The 26,245-nt window shown below is 39.2% G+C and overlaps 3 protein-coding genes across 12 annotated transcripts in view; 1 reads left to right on the top strand and 2 right to left on the bottom strand.

The window, feature by feature from the left end:
• Positions 1 to 903, bottom strand: part of ALKBH1 (alkB homolog 1, histone H2A dioxygenase) — a 22,602-nt gene extending 21,699 nt beyond the window's left edge. For all 3 annotated transcript variants that reach the window (XM_055538760.1, XM_055538761.1, XM_055538759.1), the window contains exon 1: positions 666 to 903. In XM_055538760.1, coding sequence (XP_055394735.1) covers positions 666 to 848 — 183 coding nt within the window. In that variant the 5' untranslated portion in view covers positions 849 to 903. The remainder of the gene's footprint in view (positions 1 to 665) is intronic.
• Positions 769 to 7,029, top strand: SLIRP (SRA stem-loop interacting RNA binding protein). 8 transcript variants are annotated; one of them, XM_055538762.1, is made up of 6 exons: positions 769 to 1,052; positions 3,158 to 3,216; positions 4,189 to 4,427; positions 4,970 to 5,035; positions 6,015 to 6,122; positions 6,924 to 7,029. In XM_055538762.1, exons 1-5 carry the CDS (start codon positions 956 to 958, stop codon positions 6,118 to 6,120), a joined length of 567 nt encoding a protein of 188 aa, XP_055394737.1. In that variant the 5' UTR covers positions 769 to 955; the 3' UTR covers positions 6,121 to 6,122; positions 6,924 to 7,029. The 8 variants fall into 8 exon arrangements, with proteins under 8 accessions (XP_055394737.1, XP_055394739.1, XP_055394740.1 ...); XM_055538764.1 differs by lacking the exons at positions 6,015 to 6,122; positions 6,924 to 7,029 and adding an exon at positions 5,930 to 5,951; XM_055538765.1 differs by lacking the exons at positions 6,015 to 6,122; positions 6,924 to 7,029 and adding an exon at positions 5,933 to 5,951.
• Positions 7,030 to 7,036: 7 nt separating this feature from the next.
• Positions 7,037 to 26,245, bottom strand: part of SNW1 (SNW domain containing 1) — a 35,132-nt gene continuing 15,923 nt past the window's right edge. The window contains exons 4-14 of the mRNA XM_055538758.1: positions 25,271 to 25,366; positions 25,072 to 25,178; positions 24,034 to 24,138; positions 21,597 to 21,666; positions 20,867 to 20,932; positions 19,156 to 19,272; positions 18,114 to 18,255; positions 15,600 to 15,696; positions 9,527 to 9,644; positions 7,803 to 7,966; positions 7,037 to 7,722 (exon numbers count right to left, since the gene is read on the bottom strand). Coding sequence (XP_055394733.1) covers positions 7,524 to 7,722; positions 7,803 to 7,966; positions 9,527 to 9,644; positions 15,600 to 15,696; positions 18,114 to 18,255; positions 19,156 to 19,272; positions 20,867 to 20,932; positions 21,597 to 21,666; positions 24,034 to 24,138; positions 25,072 to 25,178; positions 25,271 to 25,366 — 1,281 coding nt within the window. The 3' untranslated portion in view covers positions 7,037 to 7,523. The remainder of the gene's footprint in view (positions 7,723 to 7,802; positions 7,967 to 9,526; positions 9,645 to 15,599; positions 15,697 to 18,113; positions 18,256 to 19,155; positions 19,273 to 20,866; positions 20,933 to 21,596; positions 21,667 to 24,033; positions 24,139 to 25,071; positions 25,179 to 25,270; positions 25,367 to 26,245) is intronic.

The following is a 26,245-nucleotide window of genomic DNA, read 5'->3' on the forward strand; positions in this document are numbered from 1 at the left end:
CTACCATTTACTTGATGTAAGACTTAGATAAGTTACTTAACATCTTAGATCCTCAGTTTCCTTATCTATGTACTAACAAACACAACAGAGCTATACAAAATTGAAGTCGTTATGAAGAGTTGACCTTTAACACTATCTTCTCCTACGATACCACACCTTTGTGATTTTTTATAAGATTCTGAATTATCAAAGGTGTTTGGTATATAGACTACCTTTGGTTAGGACTAACAATAATGCTTGTGAGGAACTTGAACACGGTGTTTAAACAGGGCTTTGAGGAACACCAGGCTGGAGTGCCCTAATCAGAAAAAAATCTTTCAGTAAAACACTAGGAATTTTGTTTACTAAAAGCACCATAGTTGTTCTCTTTTCGATGGAACCTCTGACCGAAACTCGTTACTTTTTACCGAAACTTTTTACCATTGTTAATTACTTATAAATTAAACTTTTAAGGGACCTATGAAGGTTTCCTGGCATTTAAGAATATCTTAAGAGACTTCCCTAGTGGTCCAGTTGTTAAGAGCCCGCCTGCCAATGCAGGAGACATAGGTTCAATTGCTGGTCCGGGAAGATTCCACATGTCACGAGGTAACTAAGTCCCAGAGCCACAACTACTCAGCCCATCGAGACCATCGCTTCCGAGCGCGCCGCTCCTCTCTCCGTACCTTGGGGGCACCAGGTCCCGTACCGCGGGCTGCGTGGGACACCGAGAAGTCGATGACCCCTTCCAGGTCTGCGGTTCCGGGGCGGCTCTGCCGGTAATAGCGGAAAAGCTTCCGAAACGCGTCCTCCCCAGGCTGCGCCGCCAGCGTCGCCACGGAACCCACTGCCGCCGCCATCTTCCCCATCTCGTTGTCAAGCCTCCCCTGACCCGGAAGCTGATTTCCGTGCTCCGGATTAGGCAGGCTCCTCCGGGGTCGCGAGCTCAGGTCACTAGACGTTCCTCGGCCTAAAGATGGCGGCTTCGGCAGCGAGGGGCGCTATGTCGCTGCGTACAAACATCGGCCGGCCGGTTGCGTTTGTCAGAAAAATTCCCTGGACGGCGGCCTCAAGTGAGTTGGAAATGTAGTAGGGGCAGAATCTTTAGGTCCGAGGAATCCTGAAAAGCCTTGCTTGCTGCGAAGCACTTAAATCCGCGTGGTGGCTGGATTAAGGAGGCTGAGTGTGCTCCTGAGCAAGCCAGTGAGTAGAAAGAAATTTGTCAGCAATTAGCCGTTTAAGGGATGCCCCTTGAGCTTTTGGGGCACCCATTCACGGTCTCCAGCCTTTCGGAGTTTAAAGCTTTAATTACTTGGAAACTTTTAAGATTTACGATTTAGAAGGGGTTGTTTTGATTGCAGCGTGGGGACGGATTCAAAGTTACAAGAGGTGATTTCAGTAGTTTAGTTCATAGGTGAAGACTTCAGGGTAGTGATAGAAGGAGGGGTCCGGTTCACTTAAGCTAATCAAAGAATAATCGATAGATTTTCGTGATGACTTGAATGGGGAAGAGTACGGAATGGGGGAAAGGGAGGAATGACCTCCAGGTTTTTAATGTTGGTGGATTTGGTGATTAGAATGTAGGAGAAGCACATCGAAAGAAGATGAGTAGTAGAAATGTGTTTAGTTTGAGAAACCTGTGAGTTCTTTGTTAGCTGGACAGAGGACGTTGTGTATAGATTGAGAAATGCACTCCGAAGCTGTTCTCCTTGGGTTACAATTCCAGCTTGGCCTTTAGTAGTTGTGTAACCTATTTCAGTTCAGGTTATTCGGTCAGTCGTGTCCGCCTGTTTGGGACCCCTTGGACTGCAGCACGCCAGGCCTCCTTGTCCATCACTAATTCCCGGAGTCTACTCAAACTCATGTCCATTGAGTCAGTGATGCCATCCAACCATCTCATCCTCTGTCGTCCCCTTCTCCCGCCTTCATTCTTGCCCAGCATCAGGGTCTTTTCAAATGAGTCAGTTCTTCGCATCACGTGGCCAAAGTATGGGAGTTTCAGCTTCAGCATCAGTCCTTCCAATGAATATTCAGGACTGATCTCTTTTAGGATGGACTGGTTGGATCTCCTTGCAGTCCAAGGGACTCTCAAGAGTCTTTTCCAACACCACAGTTCAAAACCTAAGGTGTGTACCTGCTGCTGCTGCTAAGTCGCTTCAGTTGTGTCTGACTGTATGTGACCCCATAGACGGCAGCCCACCAGGCTCCGCCGTCCCTGGGATTCTCCAGGCAAGACCACTGGAGTGGGTTGCCATTTCCTTCTCCAATGTATAAAAGTGAAAGTGAAGTCGCTCAGTCGTGTCCGACTCTTAGCGACCCCGTGGACTGCAGCCCACCGGGCTCCTCCGTCCATGGGATTTTCCACGGAGTGGGGTGCCGTTGCCTTCTCCTAATGTGTGTACCTAAGGGAAGGTAATTGGGGGAAGAGGGCTCACCACTGTGCCTCAGTTTCATCAGCCATAAAATGGAGTCAGTAATACCTTTCTCCTGGGGTGTTGATTATATTAAATGAATTTATATGTAAATACAAGTGCTTAGATTTGTGCTCAATACAGAGTAAGTACTCAATAAACAATAATTGTTTTCATGATTACAAAAATTGAAGTTCATGGGATAGGCTTAGGCTGGACATAGAAAGTTGGGGGGTGATGAGTACTGATTTCTGTTACCAACACTGCTTTTTGTCAACTGTAGTTTTGAGTTAAGGTTTTTACATTTGCTCACCAAAATGTAAAAATCCATGGTCATTTTTGCAGATGTTCTTGAGATTGAGACTTTATTTGGAAATCTCTAATATAGCTAACAACACACAGTATTGTGATTGTTTAACTGTTTCCTGTGTGATCATCTCACGGGGATTTTAATCCATGCATTTAGCATAGTACCTGGTATGGTGAAGACTCAGTACTTGCTGGGGATGAAGACTAAGTCAGCTCAGCAGTTTATCTGCCCATGTCTCCCCCACCCCAACACCTCCCCAAATCTAGTAAATTACAGCTTTATAATCAATACCATAACAGTTTCCTGGATCTTAAAGCTGCAAGAAATACAAACTACCATTGTTCACAAGGAGTTTGGGGGCTCTAGGACCCCTCTTGGTTTCTATCTTAATCTAGGATGGAGGATAATACAATAACTAAAAAAAAAACCTCTTAATATGTTTTCTTTTCTTATACAGGTGAGCTGAGAGAACACTTTGCACAATTTGGCCATGTACGAAAATGCACTGTTCCTTTTGTGAGTATTACTTTTAAAAAAGCAATAATGTTTTCCTCTAATTTTTGATTATTCTTTGTCAAAGCATATCAGTTTACATGAATTGGTAATGGAGTGAAGCTGTTCAGTCTTTGTTGATTAAATTAGGGGTGATACTGATTTAACAAAACAAAAAGCCTTATCCTAGGTATTCGAGGCATTTTGGTAGTTTTTTTTTTTTTAATTGATGCATAAAATTATCACAAATGTAATGGCTCAAAACAACACATACACATGATCTCACAGATTATAGAGATCAGGAGTCCAGGCATAGCTTTGCTAGGTCCTCTGTTCAGGGATTCACGTAAGAGGCAATGCAGGTGTCTGTCTGCCGGAGCAGCAGAATCCAGGTGTGTGTCAGCTGGAGAGGCTCAGCCAGGAAAGACTGATTTCCCAGCTCCCTCGGGTTTTGGTAGAATTCGTCTTTTAACTGTAGGGCTTGGGTATCTGCTTTCTTGCTGGCTTTCAGCTGGAGGCTGGTCTCAGGTCCTCCAAACTACCTGCAGTTGCTTGTTACCTTGTTACATCTCTCTTATGGAGGCCTTCTCCCAACATGGCAGCTTGCTTCAAAGTCAGCAAGGGAGTTTCTCTAGTCTGCTACGACAGTTTTATAATTTAGTCTTCAGAGGGACACCCCATCTTCCTGTTCAAGGGAGCAGCATCCCGTCACTTTTGCTGTATTCTTTTGGTTAGAAGCATGTCATAGGCCCTGCCCACATTCAGGGGGAGAGGACTAATACAGGGGGTACCATGGTGGAACACATGGAGGTCTTGGGGCCATTTTGGGATTTTGTCTATTACAGTATTATAATAAGGACTTTGAGAGAGTAGAGGTTAATTTATCATAAAACTTAACTGGTGGAGAAAATTTTCACCTTTATCCTCACGGAGTTGAGTGCTTTTTTTGGATGTGCTGGGTTTTTGTCACTGCACAGGCTTCTCTTCTCATTGCAGAGGCTTCTCATTTCGGAGCACAGGTTCTACGGCACACGGGCTTCAGTAGTTGTGGCAGATAGGCTCAGTTGCGGTTCCTGGGCTTCAGAGCACATGCTCCGTAGTTGTGCGCAGGCTCAGTTGCCCCAGGGCATGTGGGATCTTCCCAGATCGAGGATCCAACCTGCGTCTCCTGCCGACACTGGCAGGTGGAGTCTTTACCATCGAGCCACTAGGGAAGCCCAGGTTGAGTGCTTTTGGTGTGTTTCTGTTTGTTACATTTTCTTTGCTTCCTCCTGAGGGTTTAAAAATCAAGCTATGGGAATTCCCTGGCGGTCCAGTGGTTAGGACTCTCTCAACTGCCAAGGGTGTGGGTTCAATCTCTGGTTGGAGAACTAACATCCTGCAAAAATAATTAAGTAAATAATACAGTCCTTTACTTAAAAGAAAAAAGTCTTTAAAAAAAATCAAGTGTATAAATTTCTTTATCCTGAGCTGTATTTTTCTGTGGACTTTCTTAAATTATTGTGTTTTGGGGTGTGTGACATGAGTACACTTACAGCTTACGCATGCCTCACTAAAACTGCTTTTTTCCTCATGGCACTGAAAAGGCTGTGGAAAAATATCAACTTTAAGTAACTTAAATTCTAACTATTGGCTTAACGTTACTTGCCTTACAAAAATCTAACGGATTATGTATATCCAGCCGTAGTGAAGGTATAGGGAAACTGGTACTGAAATTGTTGAGTTTAACTGATACTGTCACTGAAGGGTAATTTGGCAAAATCTGTCAACATTTAAGGTTTGCCTTTGACTCTAGAGAAAGCCTGTGTGTTGCCACAAAGACCCAGTGCAGCCAAAATGAAAAGTAAGTTGCAAAAAGAAAAGAGGATTTGCTTTGATCTAGAGGTTCCATTTCTAGAGATTGATTTTATAGAAATGTGAGGTGAGGGATGTTCAAAACAGCATTGTTTAGTAATATAATTGGTAAGAAGGTAAGTGTTCATCAGTGGGGTTGGTTGAATAGATATTAATTCACTGATACAATGGCATTTTTATAGCTGATTAAAAGAATGAGGCATGTGTATTACAGACATGAAAATCAGTAAGCTTGAAAAAATAGTTTTACAAAGTGTATGAAATTGCATTTTTTGAGGAATATTAAAAAGTTTCTCCAAAAAGTAACATTTTTCTTGGTTGCCATTTACCTCTTAAAAGTATAAAGAATAACAACTTAGGACCTGGAGTTAACAGATTTTAAACAAGAGAAGTCTTTGATTCGTAGGAAAATTAATGTGTAATGTAACAGGAAAATATAGGGAAGCCAGAATCTGATGAATAAGTTGGATGATAAACACTCTTGGTTTTTGCACAAAAGTAAATAGTAGGATTGCTTAAATTAACCCAGAAGTGTAAAGTAGGTAAGTAAAGGTAACTTCCTTTTTCCTCAGGAGCATGTGATGATAATGGTGATAGTCATGACGAGGGTGATTAGTTTCAGAAATCACCATAAATGTACTTAGGTTTGAAGGCTTAATTTCCTAGTTTCTAGAAGTGAGTTAGAAACAGGAAGAGTACTTCTTTAACAAAATTTCCCTTGACTGTTGCTGCTAGTGTGGTTTTTATCTCGAACACCACAAAAAGCACTTTGCTCATGTTTTAGAGAGCATGTTAAGATAGAGATTAAGCTTTGGGGAAATAAGAGTATTTGTATTAAAGCAGGGTTTTTGATACTTTTAAATTGTCTTGTATTCCATTTCAGCAGATGAAAAAGTTGGTTTAATTTGGAACACCTGGAAACTTTCTCAAGTTCATGATTATTTCTTCCTAAATTTTGAATTTTTAAGGACAAAGAGACTGGCTTTCACAAAGGTATGGGTTGGATTCACTTTTCTTCAGAAGAAGAACTTCACAATGCACTACAACAGGAAAATCATGTTATTGATGGAGTAAAGGTAAGTATTTTTCTGTATCATATCATGTGAGTTTTCTGTATACCAGTTAAATAGGTCAGAAGTGTGAAATGAAAGGGATTTTGGATGATTTGTAACTTAATGTTTGTTAAAGAATAGTGATGGTGGGAGAGTTCCCAGTTGTAAAAGGTCTGGAGACTTAAGTACAAGAAGACACTTGAATGGTTAGCAAGATACATGGAACACGGAACAGTGGAAACAGCAGGGAGATCTTGGTTGAAATACTGACTTTCCCACTTACTATGTGACCTTGAGAAGACTCTTTTGATTAGAGTCCCTTGGACTGCAAGGAGATCCAACCAGTCCATCCTAAAGGAAATCAGTCCTGAATATTCATTGGAAGGACTGACACTGAAGCTGAAGCTCCAGTACTTGGGCTACCTGATGCGAAGAACTGACCCATTTGAAAATACTCTGATGCTGGGAAAGATAGAAGGCAGAAGGGGATGACAGAGGATGAGATGGCTGGATGACCTCACTGACTGGATGGATATGACTTTGAGCAAGCTCTAGGAGTTTGTGATAGACAGGAAAGCCTGGCATGCTGCAGTTCATGGGGTTGCAGAGTCGGACACAACTGAGTTTAACTGAACTGAACTGATGTGACCTTCAGCCAGACTGATTTACAGTTTTTAATGGGAGTTCAGGGAGCCTTAAGTACAAGGAACAAATAACATCCTTTGGCTCACTGGTGCTGATCCCTCATAGAACAGCAGTTTTCGGTTTTAATGGTTTTGCAGACAATGACTTTCCTTACAGTGCTGAATTTTTTTTTCCCCCCAGCTCCATGTTCAACCTCAAAAACCCAAAGCTTTACAAGGAGACCAAACATCTGATGAAGAGAAAGATTTTTGAGACCCTCACTGCCTACTGAATAAAGTAAATAAAAGAGGAAGTTTTGTCTAAATGTTTTTATTTGAAACAAATAGTTGCACCAAGCAAGAGCTTACTTTCCCCACTCCAAATTAACAGAGCACTACAGGGGCAAACATCATTTGGCAGGACAGTTCCAATATGTGAACATCCTTCTTTCTACTTGCTATGATCAGGGTCACTTTATTCATAAGCAGTCATTTTTAGACAAAATATTAACCCCAAAGTACTAATGTCACTTGAAAGGAAGTGGCTTTAATTTCACGTGTGGGGCAGTATTTTCTATAAATGCCAAAAGGTGGGAGAAGCACAAACACAACCCATTTTTAAAAAAACTAAATAATTCAAAGTAGAACTTTTCCATACCCCCCTCCCACTCCTGTAATAAAAAGTAGTGCTGGGCTCTGACACCCAGATTTGGTTTTTATCCTGGCCATGTACAAAGTGTTCCCCATATGACTTGCATCATTAGGGTTATCAATAACAGTTCGTTCACTCTGAACAAAGTATCTACTCCTTCCTCCTCTTTTTGCCTTCATGCTCATGTTCCTTGGGACGGCTGCTATCTGAGGGTCTTTTAGAGCCACCGTGTTGCTTGGCTTCTTCCAAAAATTTGTCCAAACCAAAAGGATCCTCCTCAAACTGAACTGGTCCTTCTCGGCCTCTTTGTCTACGGTCTGAACCAGAAAACTCCTTATCGGGAACAAATCTAGGGAAAAAGAGAAATGACTATGAACCACTTTATTTTCACTGGTGTGGATGTTAAAACTGAGCAGTCTGCCCTGGTACCTGTTAGTCTTTATTCTGGCTTCTAGGTCATCTCCATACATGTCCTTGTCCAGATTTTTGCTGGGCCTGTAAATATTCTGGGCCATATCTTTTCCACCTCTCCAGGCTTGATCATAAACATTGTAAATTTCATCTTCTCCACCTGCAAAACCACTGTCCATACCCTGTGGAAAAATAGACATTAAAAGTGTACACATTTTTATTAAAAGTTGAATCGCATTACATTCTTAGGAAGAGTAAACCCTTGCTCGTTTACAGCTTACATGTTCAACAATCTGAACTACAAATTAAAAAGGTTATTAAAAAATGGTCACAGGAGGAGATATATGTATACCTATGGCTGATTCATCTTGAGGTCTGAGAGAAAACAAAAGTCTGTAAAGCAATTACCCTTCACTTAAAAAAAAAACGGTCATTCTTTTTTCTTCATACCACCTTTGGGTCCTTACATTAAATACGGTACTCATTAACAACTGTTTTAGCAAAGTGGTCTTTAAAATTGGAGGATACCAGTATAAGCAGGCACTTGACAATCCATTTGTGCAGACATAGTGGCAAGATGAAAGAATTACAAAGCATTTTATCTGACACCATTTACAGTAATAATGTTAAACCCCTTAACTGTTAGAACACTACTGGAGCATAACACAATATTCTCAATGAAAATCTCAAGTCAACAAGCTTGTTTTGTGATGGTTCATTAATATAAGAATGTGCCTTTTGATAAAACTTTTCATCACAACTTTTATTTTTTTTTTGGTTTCGAAGGTAGACTTTGTTATTCACAAAACAGTATCCCGGGGTGTAAGGGGTCATGGTCTCTGTTGGACCATGGTTATGGCCTAGAAGTGGGAAGCCAGGCCCTGACTCAGCTGGTGCAGGGTCCGGGCCAGGACCTGGGTTCTGATGTGGTTACAGTCGTGCTGGGGATGTGTGTACCCTGTCACCCCCCTGGTGGGTCCGTGAGTCTGTCCTGCTGTGACTCGGATACTATGCTCTCAGCATGTTTCCTGGAACAATCCACAGGGTGACTCCCAGCCTTGCAGGGGGCGATGGGACCCCTCTATATCCCAGTAGACATTTATACTTCTGTATTCTTAGCACAGTCTGCCTTGTCTTTATTTATATACATGTATCTGTCTTTTCCAGTAGACTTGCAGGTTCCTTGAGTGTTAAGACATGTGTACCTTTGATCTCACTGACTTACATACAGTAAATAATCAATGTTGGGTGAATTAAAACATAAAGGTACTTCCTCAGGCCTAAGGTGTTCTAGCTTAGTGTTCTAGTCTGATACTAGAAATCAGACTTTCTGATGAGTACTTTGGTTTTATAGCTTCATTTTTCAAAGATCCAAAGTTTGTGTTTTTATAGCATTAAAAAAATTATTTTTGCAAATATCGACAAAAAATAACCCAAGAGACACTTTTATAGGACACTGGCTCTGTTCTAGAAATAAAAGACTCACATACCAGAACCAAGTTTTACTACCTAATTTCTTTCATTTTCTAACAGTGTCTCAAATCCTAGCCAACTCTAAGAGCCAACTCTAAGAGCTATTCTAACTTGTTTCTTAAGTTACAATATGCAACTTCTAGTTTTTTTTTCTCCATCACGCCAGCATACCTTAGGCTAATGCAAATGTCTCATATGCTAATATTCTTTTCCCTGAAGATTGTATTTGTATCAACACTTAAGATATGTTGTTTCTAGACTCTGTGTACCTTGGATTGGTTGAAGAGCCTTTGGTCATACTGAACTTCATTGGAAGTCCGAGGGTTGGGCACACCAAGAGCAATGACTTCACTGATGTCTCGATTTTCATTTCTCTGCAGTTTCGACCTGTTTTGAAATACCATGGCGCAAAATGAAACTTCTTCACAGACAAGCTGAATTACAACCATTATCAGAAGCAGAGGAAATAAATATGTCCAGTTCACATCTTATGAACATATATTCCTTGATAAGGCATAATTAGGATGGCATTTCTTATAGTATTTCAGATACATGATTATTGTAAGAGATACGGTTTTATAATTAGGCATTCCTGATACAGAAAAGAACTGCTCAGACTTTTTTTTTCCCCCTTGAGGAAAAATACAGGACTGCAACATTATAATTTGACATCTGTAAACACTACACAAAGTGATCACCACCAAAGTGTGGTTACTCTCAATCACCATACAAATGACCTCCTCCACCCATTTCTAATTCCTCAACCCCCTTCTCTGATAACCACCAATCTGTTCTATGAGTTTTTGTTTGTTTCGTTTTTTGTAGATTTCACATAAGTGAAATCACACCCTGTTTCTCTTGTTCTGACTTATTACACGTAGCATAATACCCTCAAGGTTCACCCAGGTTATCACAGACAGCAAGATTTCACTTTTATGGCTGAGTTCTAACGTGTGTACACACACACACACCTTCTTTATTTATCTGTTGATGGGTACTTAGCCTGCTTCCACATCTTGAATACTGTAAATAACGCTGCAGTGATCATCAGTTCAGTTCAGTCGCTCAGTCGTGTCCGACTCTTTGCAACCCCATAAATCGCAGCATACCAGGCCTTCCTGTCCATCACCAACTCACGGAGTTCACTCAAACTCATGTCCATCAAGTCGGTGATGCCATCCAGCCATCTCATCCTCTGTCGTGCCCTTCTCCTCTTGCCCCCAATCCCTCCCAGCATCACAGTCTTTTCCAATGAGTCAACTCTTCGCATGAGGTGGCCAAAGTACTGGAGTTTCAGCTTCAGCATCATTCCCTCCAAAGAAATCCCAGGGCTGATCTCCTTCAGAATGGACTGGTTGGATCTCCTTGCAGTCCAAGGGACTCTTAAGAGTCTTCTCCAACACCACAGTTCAAAAGCATCAATTCTTCAGCGCTCAGCCTTCTTCACAGTCCAACTCTCACATCCATACATGACTACTGGAAAAACCATAGCCCTGACTAGACAGACCTTTGTTGGCAAAGTAATGTCTCTGCTTTTGAATATGCCATCTAGGTTGGTCATAACTTTCCTTCCAAGGAGTAAGTGTCTTTTAATTTCATGGCTGCAATCACCATCTGCAGTGATTTGGAGCCCCCCAAAATAAAGTCTGACACTGTTTCCACTGTTTCCCCATCTATTTCCCATGACGTGATGGGACCAGATGCCATGATCTTCGTTTTCTGAATGTTGAGCTTTAAGCCAACTTTTTCACTCTCCTCTTTCTCTTTCATCAAGAGGCTTTTTAGTTCCTCTTCACTTTCTACCATAAGGGTGGTGTCATCTGCATATCTGAAGTTTTTGATACTTCTCCCGGCAATCTTGATTCCAGCTTGTGCTTCTTCCAGCCCAGCGTTTCTCATGATGTACTCTGCATATAAGTTAAATAAGCAGGATGACAATATACAGCCTTGACATACTCCTTTTCCTATTTGGAACCAGTCTGTTGTTCCATGTCCAGTTCTAACTGTTGCTTCCTGACCTGCATATAGGTTTCTCAAGAGGCACGTCGGGTGGTCTGGTATTCCCATCTCTTTCAGAATTTTCCACAGTTGATTGTGATCCACAGAGTCAAAGGCTTTGGCATAGTCAGTAAAGCAGAGACAGATGTTTTTCTGGAACACTCTTGCTTTGTCCATGATCCAGCGGATGTTGGCAAGTTGATCTCTGGTTCCTCTGCCTTTTCTAAAACCAGCTTGAACATCAGGAAGTTCACGGTTCACATATTGCTGAAGCCTGGCTTGGAGAATTTTGAGCATTACTTTACTAGCATGTGAGATGAGCGCAATTGTGCGGTAGTTTGAGCATTCTTTGGCTTTGCCTTTCTTTGGGATTGGAATGAAAACGGACCTTTTCCAGTCCTGTGGCCACTGCTGAGTTTTCCAAATTTGCTGGCATATTGAGTGCAGCACTTTCACAGCATCATCTTTCAGGATATGAAATATGAAATAGCTCAACTGGAATTCTTCACTAGCTTTGTTCGTAGTGATGCTTCCTAAGGGCCACTTGACTTCACATTCCAGGATGTCTGGCTCTAGGTCAGTGATCACACCATCGTGATTATCTGGATCATGAAGCTCTTTTTTGTACAGTTCTTCTGTGTATTCTTGCCACCTCTTCTTAATATTTTCTGCTTCTGTTAGGTCCATACCATTTCTGTCCTTTATCGAGCCTATCTTTGCATGAAATGTTCCTTTGGTATCTCTGATTTTCTTGAAGAGATCTCTAGTCTTTCCCATTCTGTTGTTTTCCTCTATTTCTTTGCATTGATCGCTGAGGAAGGCTTTCTTATCTCTTCTTGCTATTTGTTGGAACTCTGTATTCAGATGTTTGTATCTTTCCTTTTCTCCTTTGCTTCTCGCTTCTCTTCTTTGCACAGCTATTTGTAAGGCCTCCCCAGACAGCCATTTTGTTTTTTTGCATTTCTTTTCCATGGGGATGGTCTTGATCCCTGTCTCCTGTACAATGTCACGAACCTCATTCCATAGTTCATCAGGCACTCTATCTATCAGATCTAGGCCCTTAAATCTATTTCTCACTTCCACTGTATAATCATAAGGGATTTGATTTAAGTCATACCTGAATGGTCTAGTGGTTTTCCCTTCTTTCTTCAATTTAAGAAACCTGACACATTCTGACAGAACGTGGTCCACTGGAGAAGGGAATGGCAACCTAACCACTTCAGTATTCTTGCCTTGAGAACCCCATGAACAGTATGAAAAGGCAAAATGATAGGATACTGAAAGATGAAATCCCCAGGTCTGTAGGTGCCCAATATGCTACTGGAGATCAGTGGAGAAATAACTCCAGAAAGAATGAAGGGGCAGAGCCAAACCAGAAACAATACCCAGTTGTGGATGTGACTGGTGATAGAAGCAAGGTCTGATGCTGTAAACAGCAATATTGCATAGGAACCTGGAATGTTAGGTCCATGAATCAAGGCAAATTGGAAGTGGTCCAACAGTAGATGGCGAGAGTGAACGTAGACATTCTAGGAATCTGAACTAAAATGGACTGCAACGGGTGAATTTAAGTCAGATGACCATATATATCTACTACTGTGGGCAGGAATCCCTTAGAAGAAATGGAGTAGCCATCATGGTCAACCAAAGAGTCCGAAAAGCAGTACTTGGATGCAATCTCAAAAATGAGAGAATGATCTCTGTTCGTTTCCAAGGCAAACCATTCAATATCATAGTAATCCAAGTCTATGCCCCAACCAGTAATGCTGAAGAAGCTGAACCGTTCTATGAAGACCTACAAGACCTTTTAGAACTAACACTCAAAAAAGATGTCCTTTTCATTATAGGGGACTGGAATGCAAAAGTAGGAAGTCAAGAAACACCTGGAGTAACAGGCAAATTTGGCCTTGGAATACAGAATGAAGCAGGGCAAAGGCTAATAGAGTTTTGTCAAGAGAACGCACTGGTCATAGCAAACACCCTCTTCCAACAACACAAGAGAAGACTCTACACATGGACATCACCAGATAGTCAACACTGAAATCAGATTGATTATATTATTTGCAGCCAAAGATGGAGAAACTCTATACAGTCAGCAAGAACAAGACCAGGAGCTGACTATGGCTCAGATCATGAACTTATTGCAGTGATCAGAGGGATGCTTATACTTTTTGAATTAGTGTTTTATATTCTTCAGATAAATACCCAGAAGTGGAAAATCTTTTGAGGAATCTCCATAGTGTTTTCCATATTGACTGCACCAATTTATACTCCCACCAACAGTGCATGAGGGTTCCCTTTTCTCTACATCCTCTCCAATGCTTGCTATTTCTTGTCTTTCTGGTAACAGCCATTCTAACAGGTGTGTGGTTTTGATTTGCATTTCCTCATAATTAGTGATGTTGATTATTTTTTCATGTGCCTGTTCACCATCTGCATGTCTTCTTTGGAAAAATGTCTATTCAGATCCTCTGCCCATTTAACTGGGTTGGTTTTAGTTGAGCTGTAGTTCTTTCTATAGCTTGGATATTAACCTCATGTCGAATATATGATTTGCAAGTATCTTCTCCCACCCAGTAGGCTGCCTTTTTGTTCTGATGATGGCTTCCTTCATCGTGTGGAAGTTTTTAGTCTGATACAGTCCCATTTGTTTATTTCTCCTTTGTTTCCTTTGCCTTTGGAGTCAGATTCACAAAATCATTGCTAAGATCAAGTCAAAGGGCTTACTACCTATGTGTTCTTTTAGGAATTTTACAGTTTAAGGTCTCACATTCAAACCCTTAAATGATTTTGAGTTTTTTGTGCATGGTTTAAGGTTTTCCTTCTTTTGCATGTAGTCATCCAGTTTTTCCAATAGCACCTATAGAAGAGGCTGTCCTTTCTCAAAAGAATCATTCTTAATACAAGCAATCTTCTTGTAACACATGCTGAGATATGAAACTGCTACAGTCTGTATCTGCTATTATTATAAAGGGTTAGGGGGACTGGATGCAAATTAGGTATACCACATGAATCACTCTCAATAAGACAGAATCAATTTTTACCTAACAACATTTAGGAATTTTTGAGAAGAATATGTCTAATGACTGGATTACTCAGTATGATGTTTGACATTCAGGTGAACTTAATTCCCCTGCTGTTTTGGTATGTATGTAATCTACATCACAATGATACCATGATAACTGTCATCATTTACTTTACTAGAGGTTCAGGTCTTAAAATGATTTCTATAGACAATCTAATTTTCATCCAAGCACAAGTTTAAAGCTTTTCTATTTTATCAATTCTCAGTCACTTTACTGGTTGTAAGGGCTCAATTTATCTACAGAGCCATTTTGATTTTTACAGGTTAGGAATTTCAGACTGAGAGTATCATTAATTGTGTACTTTCAAATTTCATTCCTTTCTGTTCTATACTGTACATTTAAACTCTAAATTCAGATTTTCTGCTTTTCCATGACTTCACTTATTCAAGGAGATGAAATATGCCATTAAACAACAAAGAATACCACCAGCAGGAATCTGTTTAAGATATGACCTAAAAAACCACAGTATTAGCTCACAGGAGGATGAGAGCATTCAAAACTGCTCATTTGGAAAGAAAATGTTTTATATTTGCATTTAACCCTCACTCAGAATTCCACCTCTTGTATTACAGCATTTCTTCAACTTTTCATCAATTTCAGTCCTCGGCCTTTGGTGAACCACAAACTTCATGAATCCGTCTCTACTTTATTCCAAGTGTTCATACATGTATTTCCTTTGTTAAGTCTGTATTAAGAGTGTTCTGTCAGTTTTCCCAAGCAATTTCATATGACAGCTCTATCTTTCTCAATTTTAAGTGAAACTGCTCATGAAAAGAGGCTGACTTTCACTTCTTAGAAAAGCTGCTCTTCTCCCCCACTGTACTCACTAGTACAGTATTCTGCATGTGAAAGGACCTCAATAAAGGTCCAGCAGCTTATTTCCTGTCTAGAGGAGCAGGCACATGATAAATCAACCTGTCTCACCATTTGAAGCAGGAAAAGAACAGACCAGAACAAGCATATCCACTACTTTCTTCTTCATAAATATGATCTGAATTCTCTTTTTGTGTATCCCCATCCTTCTCAACCCTAGCTGACAATACAAGGTAATGGAAGAAAAGCTCACTTTCAGGCACAGTCAGTTCTTCTGCTAAGGCAGACTAAGCAGTTTAGGGCAAGAAAATAGGTGCTGGTTTATGAAGCTATCAACCTCAAGAGGAAGGAGAGAAGCAAAACTGGTTTCAGTGGACTAACACTCCTCTCTAGAAGGTTCACAAAAGTCACTCTTCACAATTCACATTGACCTCAGAGTACCTACCTCTTGTCTGGAGCTGCCCTGGAGAGGTTCCGGTCATGCTGTCTCTCTTTTCGCCGGTCATGCCGGATTTCATCCCTCTCACGTGCCTCCCCGTCCTCTGTGGACACAGGTGAAAATGACTTTACCACTGTACTTATCACTATTAATATTCTGAACAAGAGACTATGTCTATGTGTTTAAAAATTTTCATAATAAAATGCCAGAAAAAAGAATTTGCAAAGTTCATCCTTATATTTTCTAAGACTGACTTCAAATAAAGAACCTTTTACTCATGATATGTTGGGGCTGGTTGTACCTTATCTCATCTACTGTGTCTATATCTATCTTCATTTTCTCTACCCTCTCCAGGCTGAAGGGATATAGTGTAGATATAGAAGGAATATAATATAGAGCTTGAGCTTTGGAGTCAGACTGTCTGGGTTCAAATCCTGTTTCTATGACAGATCAACAATGTGAAATTATACCCATTACTTGACCCCTCTCAGCCTTTGTTGCCTCTTCTGTAAAATAGTGACAATAATAGAATCACTGCATAGGGTTGCTGTAGGGATTATATAAAGTAATATAGTGCTCAGAGAGGTACCTGCCATAATAAATGCTTAATAAATGGTAAGTTCTTATTAATATTTGGCAAGAGGATTTCTAAAAATTTTAACTACCTTCTCAAGAACCATCCTGTTTTTTTAAATCAGTTTAGAGAACTTAGATACAGAGAGGTTTTACTCTGAGTTATCATCAGTGGCTAGGTTACAACAGGTAGGTTTTTTATATCATGCCCCATTAAGACATTTATATATATATGCAAGGAAGTGGGTTACTAGCCAGAACCTTCATTACTTCCCTTCAACTCTAGACTCCTATAACCAATTGCCTGCTTGACACCTTCATTTTAAACAACATATCTACAACTAAATTCCTAATCTTTCCTTCCCAAATGTCTCCGCAGTGTAGTCTTACCAATATTAGTAGATAGCAATTCAATCCTTCTCAATTGTTTAGGTCAAAAGTTCTGGAGTCATCTTTGACTCCTTTTCTCTCCTTCTTCTGCCGAATCCATAAGCAAATTTTGTCAGCTCTACTTTCAAATCACACTCAGTACCTGACATATTTTCACTACCTACCTCCTGCTATTATCTCTTATCTGGATTATTGCGAAAAGCTTTCTAACGGTGTTCCTGCTCCTGCAGATAACCATTCCATTGCCTTCTAACATATGCAAGATCATGTCATCCTGCTCCAGACTCTTCAGATTGCTTCCCTTGTTACTTGAAGTAAAAGCTATAAAAGGCACACAAGATCTGGCCACTTTGCCCTAACTACTCTGACACCTCATCTCTACTTAGCTTTCTAGGTCTAATCCAGCCATTCTGGCCTCCTACTTTTCCTTAAACACACCAGATACACTCCCAACTCAGGGCCTCTGCACTGGCTGTTCCTTCTATCTGGGATGCTCTTCCCTTAGGTATCCATATGGCTCACTTCCTTACTTTCTTCAAGTGTTTTTTGTTAAAGTTACCATCTCGGAAGTGAGGTCTATTCTGACCACTCCCTCCTTCTGGCACTTTTACATACTCTTCCTCTTTTTTTCCCTCATAGTGAGTATTATCTTCTAATACATTATATGATTAACATTTTTTTGTCTGTCTACATTCCCTAAAATGTTCCCTGCTATATCCCCTACCTGACTAGCAGAAAACTGTGTCTAGATGAAATCCTTGCACCTAGTAGGTGCTCAACATGAACTGAATTAAGTATACTAGATGAGGAATTATTACTGAAACCACCCTCATAATGTTCTTGAATTAGAATTAGTCTTCTCACTCTAACTGAATTAATATAGCACATATACCACAATATTTTTGTAGATCACTAAATAAAGCGAGAGAGAAAATGATTAAAGGCCTAAAAGAAAAACTGTGGATTAAGTTTACCATTGGGGGAGCTGAATTGTTCAGTCTGAGATCTCTTTTCTCTAAGTTTCCAGAAAAGTAAGAGAAAATTAAGCCTATCATTTGAATAATATGTGATTTTAAAAAGTATTCCACTCAGAATTTTAAAAAATTCTGGTGTAGTCTCATATTAAAGGCCCACACTTAAATACACATTCTTTTCTATTACTTCCACTTAATGAGGCAGAAATTACTGTTTCATTTCTACATTATTTCTGAAATATCTACATTTTCTTTACATGTATGCACTACTTCTGCATGCAGTAAAAAAACAGCTGAGATTTTCTAAATTGAGATAAATATTATTCATAAAGTAAATTCAATTTAGTAACAAGTATGTCAGGGCTTCCCTGGTGACTTCCCAGGTGGTAAAGAATCACCTGCCAATGCAAGAGACTCAGGTTCGATCCCTGGGGTGGGAAGATCCCCTGCAGAAGGAAATGGCAACCCACTCCAGTATTCTTGCCTGGGAAATACCACGGACAGAGGAGCTTGGTGGGCTACTGTGCATGGGATCACAAAGAGTTGGACATGACTTAGCAACTAAACAACAAGTATGTTACACCTTTTTCCACATGGGTTTTGATCCCAGCTCTTCTCTCTCTGGCTTTCTGGGCCATTTCTCTAAGTTTCTCTTCATGTTTTTCCTTTTCTTTTTGAGCCATCTTTCTCTCTACTTGAGCACGCATTTCCACCGCTTCACGAGCCTGTAAGTGAAGTTAGATGTTAAATAAGATACTATCAGGGATAAAGAATTACAGCTGTCATTTAATTTCCTGACTAAACTCTGGCTTGAAAGAACAGTTAGAAGAATTCACATTTGTTACTGCTAATTAAAACAGATTCTTGTCTACAAAAGATAACTCGCCTAGACGACACTGCAAACGGCTTTTTCTCTCTGACTCCAATCAATCTTGTAAGTCAGTGTTTCACTAATGCTTTTTCACTGTTTCATTTTAGAAACAATCTAAAAAATAAAATTAAACAAGCAATAAAGCAATTCTCAACATCAGTAATAGGAATTGGTAATGTTTTCAAAATCAATCAGATCAACTCAAGATATAGCCTTAGTATAGATGAGCAAGAAGTAATTTACATAAGGGTGCTCACTGTGACACAAGATATACTCTTGTATATTCTATGTCCACACCCTGATGCATGTAAACTTAAAAGACACATATTAATACTATAATATTAACAGACAGCCAATACTATGAATGCCATTTTCTGTAGCATTCAATACATTGGTATGTTTATTTTCCCTTCACTGCCATCTTTTGGAAGACAAAGAGAAATAGGGAAAAATTATGAAACCCAGGAAGAGTAGGTGCCAACCTTCCCAAAAATGGGATCAGTCTAGTGCAGCACCATTATTCTAGAACGTTGTGGGGAAGATGAATCACCAGTGGTGGGGTATGTGTACGAGCTTACAAAGGCCAAGACCGAGTCAGAACTGCCACCAGCACATGTCATCTCTGAACACATACCACAGGCGAGAGCCTCTTTGGGTACCCAGCAATGTAGCCCAAATAACAGTATCTTAGGTAATTTTGAACAGATTTACAAATTATCAAGAGCATTAAACAACTTAATTACAACAGACCAACCTTTCGATCAGCAATGTAGAGGGCTTCGGCCAGTTTTGCAAAATTTTCATTGATGTGAACTGTTTGCAGCCCTCTTCCATCGGCAGCCAGACGTTTATCTAATGGAATCGTATAACCCTAACATGAAGGCAGGCAGAAAACACTGGTCACCAAAGAGCAACTACAGAGTCTTTAAAACTAGATTTATATATGTCCATTTTGACAACCATTTTAAGTTCTTTCTCCTTACATCTCTTTTTGTAATTAAGCAACAGTAGTAGCAGCTAACAGTAGGGCTTCGTGTGGAGGACTGTTTAAGCATTTTATATTTATGGCCTCATTTATCCTTCACAGCAATTCTATAAGGCTGGTAACATTATTATTTCCATTTCACAGGTGAAGACACTGAGGTAGAAAGCCTAGGTCATACAGTTAATAAGCAAAGGAACTAGCATTTCAGAATGCAAGCTCTGGGAAAACAGATTCTCATGTTAAATTTTGGGTTATAATAAAAGGAAATCAATACCAAATAGCTAAAGAGTTGCTCATCAAGTAAATATAACAGTTATACAAAGGTAGAAGAAAGCACTAAAATTAGAGTGTCTACAGGTAGCTTAATCTGCTGCACTGCTTTCATGACTTATCAGATTCTTGGAACCCTACACGTTTTAGTCAACAGAAAAAAGATAAAAGTTTGCTAGACAACTAAGAATCTTTGTTCTGAAATTCTGCATCCTATTTCAACAACTTAAGGAATATGCTTGAACATTTATGTAACTTCCACGCTTAGCTTTATTCTTTGACTTTTGAGTAGACTACTAAATAATGACCTCCTGCCCATGGTCTTTATTCCTAATTCAAGGAGTGTTACAGACAGCTCAAGATGCCTCATAGTTATACACACATAAATATGTATGGTATACCAAACCAGACTACCCAACAATACTTTTGCTTCAGGATGAGTGTATAACTTATTTTTGGCTGTGCTGCAAGGCTTGTGGGCTGGATCTTAGTTACCCAAGCAGGGATCAAACTGGGCCTTTGGCAGTGAAAGTGCCGAGTCTTAACCACTAGACTGCCAGGGAATTCCCTAAGTTCCTTTAAGGAATAATTTGTATTTAAATCATGGATTGAGGTGGCCTTCTTCACCCATTAAAAAAAGAATCATGAAATATTTGGGAGGAAAAGGAAATAGTAATAAGGAAACTTACTTCGCAGTATTTTACAGATTATTCATGACTCCTAGATGCCTTGGTGATTAGTAGATATACATAGGATTTAAATAATTTATTCATGCATTGTTATAAACAGAAATAAATAATTTAAAAATGAAAGCACTGAATACAGCCAAACATTTATTTTGTTTTGTCATATGATTATTTAAATTGATCTAAATCCTTTCAGGAAGAATTTCAGATATAAATTTAAGTTTTCTAAAGAATAATATCTTTCACTGATATGTTACTGCATTCTACTCATTCCTTCTCTATGTGTTTCCGATACTTACATTTTACCAGGAGAATCTGCATGGAACTCATATGCCTGGAACACTAACATTTCAAATACATTAACATAAAAAGAAAAAAGTCGTATAAGTTGGGTGTTCCTTCTGGAAAACCTTCAGCAAATGATATGCTGAGGTTTCATCAAGTAACCCAGGCTGAAGGTCCTACCTGGGTGTTTTTCAGGAGGTTCTAACACTAAGATACTGAATTTATGACAAGTTAATTACCTTTGCATTTTTCCAGTTTGAAATACAGGGAGGAATCTTCCACTCTTGCTGCTCCTTCACAGTCATCTATGTTGAGAAAAGAGAGGAAGAAGAGACATTTTTAAGATTTATAGTCTAGCAAAAAACTAAGTGCACCTTTCTCTTCAAAGATAGTTCAATATACACTGATTTAATCAAAGGTCTTAATTCCATTTGCCTAGTGGCACTATATACTATGTTCCCACATCATGGTTTCTAGTAATAATTTTAATATAAAACATGGAATATAATCTATTTTTGACAGTTACAAATGCTGGTTAGTATTTTTACATATTTAAACTGATGTGACTACTTCCAGATAAGAACTTTTTCTTTTAGATGGGTAATAAGATATACCTAAAAAAAAAAAGTCACTTGGACTACCAATTACAGACCTAATGATCCCAGGAACTTACTTCCTACAACTATGATAACATCTTTTCAAACAGCAGACCCTTTTCATTCCATTAAAAGCAGGGGTTAGGTTATTAATCATAAAGCTAACAGCTAACATTTTATATACATTCTCATACTATGGAACCACATGTTACAGTCTTGAGTGGGTCTCTATTTGATTTTGAAAAACAAGTTAAGAAACAATACGTTTGGTGAAAAGTAATAATATAGACATCTAGAATTTATTCTATAGGGGGTTATTTATAAATTAGTAATCATGAGTACAAAAAGAGATTTTAACTAGAGCAAAGATTACCTTTCGGCTAGGAGAATGCATGACAGGTGCAGGAGGAGAAGGTGGTCCCCGAGGAATTTTCTTATTAATCCTGAAGGATAAACCAAAGCACAACCACAGAATGATATACATTTTTCCTTTTTAGTCAGTAACTCAAGTCTTCTTCCTCATTTTTTATTACGTAAAGCTTCAAACAGACACAAAAACAAAAGAGTGTATAATGAATGTCCATCTATTATACACCAATGTGTTGAGAAGCTAAAGCGGGTGTATTCAATCAAGAATGTGCAGATTAAGACCTGCTGTAAAAGGGGCACAAGCCACCCACACAGGGTCCTCAGATAGCCCTCTCAGCATCCAAGCTCCCAATATGGAGAAGTGAAACCCAACTGGGTCATTTCAATTTAAGGTGCAGTTTTAATACATCCACACAATGAAGCATAGTCACAAGATTTATTATTACTCTGAAGAAAGCTGAGTGCCGAAGAATTGATGCTTTTGAACTGTGGTGTTGGAGAAGACTCTTGAGAGTCCCTTGGACTGCAAGGAGATCCATCCAGTCCATTCTGAAGGAGATCAGCCCTGGGTGTACTTTGGAAGGAATGATGCTAAAGCTGAAACTCCAGTACTTTGGCCACCTCGTTTGAAGAACTGACTCATTGGAAAAGACTCTGATGCTGGGAGGGATTGGGGGCAGGAGGAGAAGGGGACGACAGAGGATGAGATGGCTGCATGGCATCACTGACTCGATGGATGTGAGTTTGAGTGAACTCTAGGAGTTGGTGATGGACAGGGAGGCCTGGCGTGCTGTGATTCATGGGGTCGCAAAGAGCTGGACACAACTGAGTAACTGAATTGAACTGAACTGAAAGACCCCAGAAGTGAGGAGTAAGGAGAGAGCAAAGAACTAGAGGAAGAACAATCCTCTGTCCTAGGCCACAAGTGAGCAGAAGACAGAGAGCAGGGTAGTAATACCTAGCTGGCTGGGACAGAGAAGTCTAACTTTTCCTGGGACTTAACTCTAAGTGGTTATAGTAGTCCCCTGGTATCCAAGGATTGGTTCCTGGACATCAAGGATACATACCAAAACCCATGAATGCTTAAGTCCCTTACACAAAATGGAGTAGTATTTCCATATAAACTACACACATTCTTCCTTATACTCTAAATCATTTCTATATTACATCTAATACAATGTAAATGTTGTATAAATAGTTGTGGTGGGCATGACATTTAAGTTTCGTTTTTGAGAACTCTGTGGAATTTTTTCCTTTTTGCTACGCCACATGGCATGTAGGATCTTAGTTTCCCAACCAGGCATCGAACTCTTGTACCCTGCAGTAGAAGCACAGAGTGCTAACCACTACTCCCAGGGAAAACTCTCCTGACTATTTTCAATCCGCAGTTGGTTTAATTTGCAGATGCAGAACCCGTGGACATGAAGAGCCAACTATATTTTAAAATGTCCCCTGGGAAAGGCAAAGTGGGAACTTATGACTGGCATCCTAAATGCAAGTCCTAATTGAAATGTCCAGTTTCTACATGGGAGTAGTGTCATCATACTGCAACATGCCTAGGCAGCAACTCGGGAGAAAAGCTGTTTTCCTCAAAAGTTGTTTTTCTTATCACAACTGCTTAGTTTCAACAATTATTAAAACAGCCAACTGTGTCATCATCATCACTACCCACTTCACCTCCACCGTATTATCATCATTTCATCCAATAATAATATTTTGCCTTCTTAAAAAACAGCTTTATTGAGGCACAACTAATGTACAACTAACTATACATAAAATGCACAATCCAATTAACTTTTGACACAAGTAAACACAATTTACTTGTGTGAGCTCATCATCACAATTAAAATACTGAACATACCCATCACCTCCAAGTTCTGCATGCCCCTTTGCTTATGCCTCTTTTTCCTCTCGTCTCCTATCCACACTCCCTCCCTCCTCACAGGTAACCACTGATCTACTTCCTGTCATTATAGATTAGTCTGCATGTTCTAGAGTTTTATATAAAAGGAATCATACAGTATGTACTTGTTTTTGTCTAGCTTCTCAGCATAATTATTTTGAGATTCACCCATGTCAGTGTATGTATTAAAGTTTGTTTCTTTTTATGGCTTAACAGTATTCCATGTATGAAAGTGAAAGTCACTCAGTCGTGTCTGACTCTGTGTGACCCCATGGACTATAAAGTCCACGGACTTCTCCAGGCCAGAATACTGGAGTGGGTAGTCTTTCCCTTCTCCAGGGGATCTTCCCAACCCAGGGATTAAAACCAGGTCTCTTGCATTGCAGGTGGATTCTTTACCAGCTGAGCCACCAGGGAAGCACTCCATGTATAGATGCCCCACATTTTGTTTATCCATTTATATGCTGATGGACATTTCCCTCCTTTGATTTTTTTTTTTTAGGAATAGTGGTGCCTTCTCATGAAACCACCTACTTACTTGAACCTTGGAGGCTCCATTGGATCTTTCTGCATTTCCACCATCCGAATAACTCTCTGTTTAGCGCCAGAGTTGAAAGCCACTCCTTGTTGAGATGGTGTGTATCTACGGAATGTGGATGAAACTACAGGTGTAACTAGTTGAAGTTTTCAACAGGTGTTTTACTTTTATTACAATCCTAAGCTGGACTACATTGTCAGTTTCTCTCACAAAGCAGTAATAGAAAATTGCAGTAATATTTAGGCAGAGCAGATAGTAACAGAGATAAGAGAACTAACAGCAACTCAGAGTTATAAACAGAATGTAAACTAGAGTTGTATTAGTTTGCAAATAACCCATCACAGTCCATTTTGAACCATGCTAAGTACCATGTTCAATTTCATTAAGAGGTCTAGAAAATAGAACCTATTTTGTAAGTCTGCATTTGAGGAAAAAATAATATCCTCAGCAAGCAACTTAAAATTAGTAGTTTCTGAATAATCATAGGCTATAAAGCAGAAAGAATAATGGCAGCAGCCCTACCTAGCTCTGAATTTTCCCTTAATATCTATATGTGAATCATCTTTCCACATAAATATTTAGTTGAGTGAAATTCCTCAAAATTTAGAAGTATTATAAGGATGGCTATTATTATATAAGTGATATTAATACATTATTAATATTTATAGCATACTATCAAATAATTATAGTAGTACTGTATTATACAATATTTCCAATGTATTAATGTTATTATATAGATATTATACACATAATTTTAAAATGGAAAACTATAATCACTGTGGTTTACATCATATAGTCTGTATAACTGTTAATTTCTAAAAGTAAAAAAAATGCTTTAAAATAGCATAACAGCTAATATCTTAAAAGTGGGTATCTTAAAAAATTCTAATTACCATTTGCACTAAGAATCAACAGACATCAAGTAATTATTCAAAAAACTACATTTACAATTATGATTAAGGATAGCGAAAGAATACCAGGACCCCCAACTCCAATCACTTCCAACATGAAGCTAAAACCTCCAGGCATGATTCATACCGGATATACTGAGCAGGAGCCAGTTTATCAGCTGCTCGGACTGGCATGGCTGCTGCAACCTTCTGCGATACAGATTTTTCTAAGGCTACCCTTGTCTTTTCTGTTATCTGAAATAATAAATGCCACAATGAGTGCTTTGAAAGTTAATGAAGATGTAAAAACTCATCTAAAATAATTACATATATCAATTCCCAGTTACCTCTTTAATGGCTTCTTCATCAGGTCTTTGAAGGTCTGGGTCATCTGCATTCATGACTTCCTTGGGAACCAGGTCAGTGTACTTGCTATAAATGACCTAAAATGTTCAAACACAAGCAGGCTTAAGAAAAGCAAAGAATGAAGAGAAGCAACCTCATTAAGTCATTTCAGAAGTCAAAATGTCCTCTCAGCACACTTATAAATTTAGGACACAGATTTTGTCTTTTAGATTTTAAAACCAAGGAAGCTTAAAATATATACACAAATTGCTGCCCTGGCTATAAAAGCTAATAATTTTCCTCTGACCTCATGCATTTAAATTATTTGAGATCTTCTAATCAAGTCAGTATCCAAATAAATTGTGCCAACAAAATCTTACGCATCAGTGATCCCTATTTTTGAGGCTCACTAGGACTTGAAATTAATGATGATATAAACTGCCTAAAGCACTATTATCTTGGATTACAAACTCATTGGAATTTAAGTCAGGTTAGTGAATCATTTCCAAATCCTGTGGGCCTAAAAAATTTCATTGACCTGGCCCTACTTGTAATGTTTGTCTTTTATCGCATCATCTATATTCAGAGATAAGAAAATGAACATATGCCATGGTCAAAAAACTCAGAACACATTCTTCCATGGAAAAAAAAAAAACCTATACACACACCTTATTTCACACTCATTTAGGACTGTTTTCTGATCGGTGGGCCTCTGCCAAATAGAATATTGCTGACTTTCATGCTCATGTTTACTTCTTGAATACTTCCATAATAACCTACATGGCAGATTTTATAGAAAAATAGAGGTATTGGAAATTTAACAAATAAGCAGCATTCTAGATTTTGATGCTTGAGTTAGGCATTCTTTAACACACATACAGAGAAAGGACAACTTAACAACTTGCTTTCCCCCAATTCTGGACCTTTACAGAATATTGCTCCCAGTTCTTCAACTGGATTCTCAACCTGAGTCTTGA

Source organism: Bubalus kerabau, chromosome 10 (genome assembly GCF_029407905.1).
Source record: "Bubalus kerabau isolate K-KA32 ecotype Philippines breed swamp buffalo chromosome 10, PCC_UOA_SB_1v2, whole genome shotgun sequence".
NCBI classification, from domain to species: domain Eukaryota; kingdom Metazoa; phylum Chordata; class Mammalia; order Artiodactyla; family Bovidae; genus Bubalus; species Bubalus kerabau.

Coding starts and splice junctions, on each gene's coding strand:
- SLIRP (XM_055538762.1), top strand. CDS start 956: ATGGCGGCTTCGGCAGCGAGGGGCGCTATGTCGCTGCGTACAAACATC. Junction 3,217..4,188: donor GAAAATGCACTGTTCCTTTT/GTGAGTATTACT, acceptor TTCTCATTGCAG/AGGCTTCTCATTTCGGAGCA. Junction 4,428..4,969: donor GCCCAGGTTGAGTGCTTTTG/GTGTGTTTCTGT, acceptor TCAACATTTAAG/GTTTGCCTTTGACTCTAGAG.